Source organism: Pongo pygmaeus, chromosome 2, assembly GCF_028885625.2.
Source record: "Pongo pygmaeus isolate AG05252 chromosome 2, NHGRI_mPonPyg2-v2.0_pri, whole genome shotgun sequence".
NCBI classification, from domain to species: domain Eukaryota; kingdom Metazoa; phylum Chordata; class Mammalia; order Primates; family Hominidae; genus Pongo; species Pongo pygmaeus.
This window is the reverse complement of record NC_085930.1, coordinates 41,403,189-41,411,672: the sequence shown is the minus strand read 5'-3', so window position 1 is coordinate 41,411,672 and position 8,484 is coordinate 41,403,189. Positions and strand designations below refer to the sequence as shown.

Sequence of the window (8,484 nt, the reverse complement as noted above, 5' to 3'; positions counted from 1 at the left end):
CATACAAAAATAGAAAATGTTTAATGAAAAACTAAATAAAAATAGAAGCTTTGATATTAACTTCTAAGCCAATGGATTGTTTTATGCACCTTCAGAATTCCACATTCTATGCTGAAGCCCTCTGCTCCCATGTATGAGAAGTCACAGGACTTAGTTATAGGACATGGTCACAGCTGTGCCTTAGCTTAGCCTGAAACAGATGAGCCTGTTAGCTTCATCTCCGGCGTCTCTGCCTTTACCTTTCCCAGTTGCCCATACCCGGGTTTGTGGTCCCTCTTTTTTTTTTTTTTTCTTTTTCAGCTGGAGCCCTATGCTAACAACTTTTCAAAATTTATGTGTCTAAAATGAAATGAAATACAAAATAATCAGTGGAGAACCAAATGGGGGAAAGGAAATAAGATTTAAAGGGTCACTGTTACCTTTTCTGAGACTCCTTCCCTGAACGTCCTGCATTATGGACAATTACAGTTACCTCCACAGTTAAGTCGTTGGGAGAGGAGTGTACTCTTAGGAAGAAGGTAACTCTAAGGGAAAGGAGAATGTTTAAAAGTCACCACTGGGTTTATCTACAAATTTTAGAAGTAAAAAAAACCTTTCTTTCATCTCTCTGTATAGGGCTTTTCTGAACATTTTCCAGGAATGCTGAGGTAGAAGCTCTGTGAGAGAATGACTAATCCCAGGCAATGTCCTCATACCATCAGCAGCGACTACCAAGGGTGGGGACACTGGCTAGAAGCAGGGTGCATTATCCATAGAGAATTCAAAAGCAATAATAAAGCCTATAAAAGTTAATCTGCTTTTCATTATCACCATGCATGGCAATTCTAAGTAATATCAATGGTAAAATAGTCCTCCCCCAAAACATTGTGAATTGAAGTTCTAAACAATTGCTGTGATTACTGTTGAGTTTTAACAATATATATGTAAGCTTCAACTTAACACATTTTTATTATTTATATTTTAATAAACATTGGGTTCTACATGAAAATTAATTCAGAGAACTTCCAGTTATACAGTTGGCCCCAACATACTTGGCCTCAGCTACACAGCTTTGTTTCTAAAGTAAGATCATATCAATTCAATAGCCAAGTTTGTTTCTAATGGTTTGTCTCTAATCCCTGTGCTATTACATATTCCTGCCTTTAAACAGTAGATTCTAAAGAAACAATGTAGCCCAGTGATTATAAAGACAAATTAAACCAACTTGAATTACAGAGCCATTTGATCATTCTATATGATTATGTGAAGTTTAATTGTGTTTAAAATTTATATTGAAACAGTACAAACTGTGAGGTATGATATTTTTGTTTGGTAAGTGCAAATTTTAGTTCATATGTAAAATATTGTACTGAATTTAAATGATATATTTAAAGTTAAAATTTGTCCTTTCTGATAGTTATTTTTTTGTTTTAAAACCAGAGAATGAATCAAAAATAATAATTACCTCTATTACTAATCATTACATAATTATTCCTGAAAACGATTTTGTTATATAAAGGACAGAAGTATTAAGAAGTGATCCCCTCTCGGTGTCAGGTATGCTAAACATGCCACTGACTACAAGTGTTCCCCGGAGGTGGCCACTATCCCTGCTCTCCAAGCTCATTGTAACCCAGGAGCACTCTTGAGTGTGCCTGTCCTCTTCTCTTTCCTTGCTATTCCCAACAAATTGACTAGTCAATGCAGCTTAATTCATGTTTCTAAACCTATATGTTTCTGCTCGTCCACTGCCCAGTCTTCTGCTTTCTTTATGTGGTTCACTAAAAACGAATAGATTTCTTTTTTCCTATGTGAGTATCTCTGCACACAGATCCACCTGTGTACTGATTACTCACAAATTTATATCTCCAACTCTTACTGTTTCCCTGAACCCCAGATTTGTATACCTAACTCTGTATGCCACAGTTCCCCCTACATTTCTAATAGGTACATTAAATTGACTATGATCAAATATGATTTTATGTTCCCACCATATCTACTGTTCTCCCAGGGAACCCCATTTCAGTAAATAGCAGCACTCTTCAATAAGTTATTCAAAACCAAACTTTAGATCTGTACCTCTCTGTTTCTTCTACACCTTGCATCCATCAGCAAGCCCTATGGAGGCTCGGTTCTCACTCCTTCCTTGATTACTCTCCGAGACCTAGAACTCTGTAGAAGCCTGCTGCCTGCTTTCCCTGCTTACCTCTTACCTGTTTTCCCTCCACGGTGTCTCTTCCGCAGTGGCCATGGTAAGCTTTATAAAACATTAATTAGGGCCAGGCACAGTGGGTCACACCTGTAATTTCACCTTTGGGAAGCGAGATGGGGGGATCACTTGAGCTCAGGCATTCAAGACTAGCTTAGGCAACATAATAAGGCCTTGTCTCTACAAAAAAAATTTTTTTTAAATAGCCGGGTATGATGGCACACTGTTATAGTCCCAGCTACTTGGAAGGCTTAGGCACAAGGATCACTTGAGCCCAGGAGTTTGAGGCTGCAGTGCCATGATCACACCACTGCACTCCAGCTTGGGCGACAGAACTGGACCCTATCTCCAAAAAAAAAGAAAAATTAAACATTAGAAAACCATAAATCATTTTATGTCACTCCTCTGAACACAACACTACAATAATTTGCTGTCAAATTTATAATAAAACCCAAAGCCCTTACATTGGCTTACAAGCTCTATATAATCTGGCCCTGGTCAACTCTCTGACTTCTTTTCTGGCCTTTCCCCCTATACTTCATTCTGGCCATATTGCCATTGTTGCCATTCCTTCAACACACTAACCAAGTCTCTGCCGTGGGCTCTTTATAATTGTTCCACAGGCTAGAACATTTGTCCCAGATGTTCCTATGACTCAACCCCTCATTTCTTCAAGTCATTGTTACCTTTTCTGAGACACCTTTCCTGAACATACTGCATTATGGGCAATAGCACAGTGGCACACTCTATTGCCTTGTCTTATTTTTCTTTAGAGCATTTCTCAATACTTGACCATATATATATAATGTATATTATATATATAATATATATTATATATAATATATAATATATATTATATATAATATATATATAATATATAATATATATTATATATATAATATATATAATATATAATATATATTATATATAATATATATTATATATATAATATATATAATATATAATATATAATATATTATATATTATATGTATTATATAATATATATTATATTATATATAATATATTATGTAATATATAATATATTATATATTATATAATATATTATGTAATATATATTATATTATATTATATATATAATTATATATATAATTATATATATTTATATATATAAATATATATATATAAATATATATATAAATAATATTTATATATTTATATATATGTATTTATATATATATATTTATATATATATATTTATATATATATAAATATTTATATATTTATATATTTATATATAATTATATATATATAATTATAATATATAATATATATAATTATATTATATATATATTATATAATATATAATATATAATATATATAACATATTATATAATATATAATATATTATATAATATATTATATAATATATTATATAATATATATAATGTATATATACATACATATATAAATGCAACATATATACATGTGTGTGTGTGTGTGTGTGTGTATATACACACACTGTATTTATCTCCCCCATAGCAAAAGGGCAAAGATCTTGTCTACGTTGTCCACCACTGAGTCACCAGAGCTAGAGCTGGTAAAGAGAAGCTCTACAAATATTCATTGAATTAGCAAACAAATTAATCAACCCATCATGTATCCCAAATCCAAGTATATGCTCTTTCTTATTCTCCAGTCTCATTTCTCTTCTCTTCAACTCCTGTCTGGTAATTGAGGAAGCATCCTTGCCTTTTTGCTGGCATCTCTAGGCCTCATTTCTCAAAGTTGCCTGAGAGAGATATGTATAAGTAATAGCTGTTCCTTAGAGGGCATCTCCCGGAAAGTGGGCAGAAAGGCTGGTCACAGAGGTAGAGCCCAACTTTTACAGCTCTGACTGCCTCAAGGAATAGTCACCTAACTGCCTTTTTCTGCTTCTCATTTTATTTTATTTTATCTATTTTTGAGGCAAGGTCTTGCTTTGTCATTCAGGCTGGAGTGCAGTGAAACAATCTCAGCTCACTGCAACCTCGAGGCTCAAGTGATCCTCCTGCCTCAGTCTCCTAAGTAGCTGGGACCACAGATGCATGGCACCACACCCAGCAAATTTTTGTTTGTTTGTTTTTAGAGATAGAGTCTCACTATGTTGCCCAGGCTGGTCTTGAACTCTTGTGCTCAAGAGATCCTCCTGCCTCAGACTCTCAAAGTATTGGAATTATGGGCATGAGCCACAATACATGGCCCCTTTCTCTGCTTCTTTATCTGCTCTTCTTTAAATTTTATTTATTCATGGTGGCCACATGCCCCATCCTAGATGACGAATCATGGCATCCTCACTCCTCTTGGCCATATGTGAATCCTCAAAGTCCTCAATCCCTTATCCATTATTCTAAAATCTAAAAGGCTCTAAAGATGAAAATGTTCTGTCCTAAATTTGAGGCTAACTCATTTGGCAGAAAAACTTGGCATGGCCTGGTGTGAGGCTCTTTATGGTCTTTTATTTATCCCAGATTAATATTCATACATTTTGCATCAGGCTATTTATGCATTAGACTGCAGAGTGCTGCCCCCAACCTCCTTGGTGGTTTAACGTAATATACAGAATTTTCACCTTCCGTAATCTGAAACATTCTGAGTTCTGAAACATACCTTGGCCCCAGGTCTTGGATAAGGAATTGTGAAGCCCAGCTCTCTTTTTCAGCCATAGCTGATACAAAGGGAGGTTGTGTGACCCAGAACCAAATGGTGGAATGTAAGGGGAAATCTTCTTGAGCTTCTAGGGAAAGATCCTGCTCTCAAAATAAAAAGGTAAAGCCCCCACAGAAAGTGGCCTTGCCCCACTCCTTCCTTCCTGCTCAGGGTCTGGGCTGAGGATGTGGCACCTTCTACCTTGTGACCCTGAGGAGACAAGATCGAAAGATTAGCTGAGAATGGTGGGGGAAAAAGAGAAACTTTATGAGCCCCCAAAAGAACTCTGGAATCATAAACCATGCTTCTAGTTAAGTAAATACTGAACTTCCTTATTTTTATCCAGGATTAATTAGTCTTTCTGTGACTTTCCTCCAAATGAGATTAGCCAGGGACAATAAAATGGTGTCTGAACAGGTGACAAGTAGGGCCCTCCCTCAGCCAACAGAGATAAGAAAGAGCATACACTTGGGTTTGGGATAGATGATGGGTGGATTAATTTGTTTGTTAACTGCAAAGTAACCTCTTCCTGATGAAGGATCAAACAAGAAGCCTATAATACCGGCAGGCCACAGAAGGCCCAGGTGCTAGCCTTATTGGGTTGCCAAGAAGAAAGCAGAAGGAGAGCAAAAAGGCAGGAGGACTCCCTCGGCAGAGATCCAGGGCAAAGGCAACTGTTGCTTCTCATGAACACTCCAAAGTTTATCACAGTCACCTGTCACCCTAGCTGGCACAGGTCTTTGAAAATGTGCTGGGAGTGTGTTTACATGTTTGTGTGTGCTTGTATGTTAAAGGTGCCCAGGTTAATACCAGGTGTATTAAAATACCCTTGCCTGGCTAGTCCTTGTAGACCGTCTCTGAATGTTTTGGTGAGTAAGTCTGTTCTTCAGCAACCCTACCTGCTTCTCCAAACTGCCTAAAGGGATCCAGTACTGATGATGCCGTTCTTCCATCTTTACTCCCTGGAAACTAACCACATTGTCTTCTTTCCTTCACCACCACCCAGGAGCTCAGAGATCTAAGCTGCTTTCCATCTTTTCTCCCAGCCCCAGGACACTGACTCTGTACAGGATGGGGCCTTCCTCTTGCCTCCTTCTCATCCTAATCCCCCTTCTCCAGCTGATCAACCCAGGGAGTACTCAGTGTTCCTTAGACTCCATTATGGATAAGAAGATCAAGGATGTTCTCAACAGTCTAGGTAACTGACTGGGGTAGGGGAAGTGGAGGGCTGACCCTTGCTCATTTCTCCTATTCTTAAACTCTAGCTTTGTCTCTATCCTATCCCAAGATCCCAACCAAGCCCAACCCCTGATGAGGGCTTTCTACACTACCCTACCCCTGTTTGAACTCTTGGCTAAAAGCTGAGGTTTTCCTGATGAGGAGGAAGAGGTGGAGGAGAATGGTAGCTGTAATTTATGAACACTCATTATGAACCAGGTATAATCCAAGTTTTACGTAGATTATTTCATTTAATTCCCACAGCAATTTTATGAGGTAAGGACAACTATTACTTCCGCTTTAAAAATGAGGAAGCTAACCTTAAAAGCTGATGAGTAGGCTGATTCTGGACACAGTGTCACCTCCGAGGTAGAAGACAATTTGGAAGGGGATTATGGGGAGGATAGCTCATGGGATGTACCCCTTCTTCTTTCCTACTCAGAGTACAGTCCCTCTCCTATAAGCAAGAAGCTCTCGTGTGCCAGTGTCAAAAGCCAAGGCAGACTGTCCTCCTGCCCTGCTGGTGAGTAACTCCCTGAGGGGTAATGGTGAGTACGATGCCCTGTGTCCTCCCCTGTCCATCTCCCTGCACCTACATCTTCCCCCATGTCAGGTCTGTATCACCCTGGCACCCTGGGGCTGAGTCATGACTCTTGGTTCCCAGAGACCCCTTGCCCATTCTTGTTTCCCTGAAGGATGCTACTAGGGGATCTTGGGCTTCTGCCTCTTCCTTTTACCCCTTCACTTCATGCTCCTGTTTCTCAGCCCTTCCTCTCCTCCATTGTCCCATAATGATCACATCCTTCATTTCTCTTTCCAATCTATTCCTCTGTTTTGATGGGTAGGGGCCAACAGAGAGGTGAATTTATCACAAATCGAAGAAAACTGAAACTCCCAAGTTCCAAGTCTCTCACTTGTATGAGTCTCTTTCATGGCCCCAAATATTTGTTTTTGTGATTTCTGTGTTTCTTTTCTTGAAATGAACTCTCAAAAGTGAATGAGCTTAAGGCCCCACGAAACCTAGCTCTACCCCTAACTGTACAGGGTTGAAAGAGGGTTGTGGGTAGCCCTTCCTCCTCTTAAATTCCAAGAGCTCTGATGTCTGTGCTTCATGTGCTCATGCAGGGATGGCTGTCACTGGCTGTGCTTGTGGCTATGGCTGTGGTTCATGGGATGTTCAGCTGGAACCCACCTGCCACTGCCAGTGCAGTGTGGTGGACTGGACCACTGCCCACTGCTGCCACCTGACCTGAGAGGGAGGAGGCTGAGAACTCAGTTTTGTGACCATGAAAGTAATAAAACCAGGGTCTCAACCAAGAAATCTAACTCAAATGTCCCACTTCATTTGTTCCATTCCTGATTCTTGGGTAATAAAGACAAACTTTGTACCTCTCTGTGTTTATGTCATCTCTGTTATTGTCCCCAGCTTGGGACTCCCCTATCCAGAAAATGTTGTCAGTGTCCTAGTGGTGACATCTCAGTTTGGGAAGTGGGATGAGAAGTTAGGAAAGATACGGGAAGAATGGGAAAAACAAACTGACACTCCAAACCCCCACTTCCCTCATTTTTAAACAAAAAGATGGCTGTGCCAGGCATACTGCTTGGCATGGGGTAAAGAGAAATAAAATAACACACACTTACAGAGCTCACCAACTAGAACAACGGGCTCCGAACTATGTGTGAGAAGACTTTTCAAGGGATGGGCAAGCAGGGATAGCTTTAAGGGAATCTATTTCTAGATTTTCAGTGTGCATATGTACTCTTTACTAAATTCAAGTGCCTGAGACGTGCTTTGATCAAGGTGACTTCTTTCACCATTGCCTTTCTCCCACATAGCAAAAGAAAACCACAGCCCTCACCTGTCACTGAATCTTATTATCCTGGGGTATAAAAATCTGCAGAATGCCAAACAAGAAATAATTAAAAACATGGGCATCCACAATGAGTGTATGAATGATCCAGAGACGGGGTAACAAGTCCTTTCACAGCTCGGGAGGCTTCCATGGTTTGGTCTTTATAGGATTGAAGCAGGATATAATGCAATTGTCAATTGATGAATCACCAAAAATAATTTTTAATAATAAGTTGGTGTGTGAGATTGTTGACAAGTCATTCAAAAGGAATTCAGACAAATTGAATGGCATTACTACAATAAACACTTTTTCTTTCTATCTACTTAATTATAAAAAGTAGACATGTCAAAGCTGACAATTATGAAAAGAAATACTAAGAATGGCTGGGTGCGGTGGCTTATGCCTGTGATCCCAGCACTTTGGGAGGCTGAGGCTGGTGGATCAGTTGAGGTCAGGAGTTCAAGACCAGTCTGGCCAACATGGTGAAATCCTGTCTCTAATAAAAATACAAAAAAATTAGCCGGGCGTGGTGGCTCATGCCTGTAATCCCAGCTACTCGGGAGCCTGAGGCAGGAAAA

At 39.1% G+C, this 8,484-nt stretch overlaps 1 protein-coding gene across 1 annotated transcript; it reads left to right on the top strand.

The window, feature by feature from the left end:
* The first annotated feature begins 5,681 nt into the window (after positions 1-5,681).
* On the top strand, positions 5,682-7,446 carry RETNLB (resistin like beta). The gene is made up of 3 exons (XM_054483415.1): positions 5,682-6,033; positions 6,496-6,576; positions 7,179-7,446. Exons 1-3 carry the CDS (start codon positions 5,907-5,909, stop codon positions 7,304-7,306), a joined length of 336 nt encoding a protein of 111 aa, XP_054339390.1. The 5' UTR covers positions 5,682-5,906; the 3' UTR covers positions 7,307-7,446.
* Positions 7,447-8,484: the final 1,038 nt, after the last annotated feature.

Bases quoted from the DNA above. Each gene is read 5' to 3' on its own strand.
- RETNLB (XM_054483415.1), top strand. From the start codon at position 5,907: ATGGGGCCTTCCTCTTGCCTCCTTCTCATCCTAATCCCCCTTCTCCAG. The intron at 6,034-6,495 runs GTAACTGACTGG...TTTCCTACTCAG, and splicing joins GGATGTTCTCAACAGTCTAG to AGTACAGTCCCTCTCCTATA. The intron at 6,577-7,178 runs GTGAGTAACTCC...GTGCTCATGCAG, and splicing joins ACTGTCCTCCTGCCCTGCTG to GGATGGCTGTCACTGGCTGT.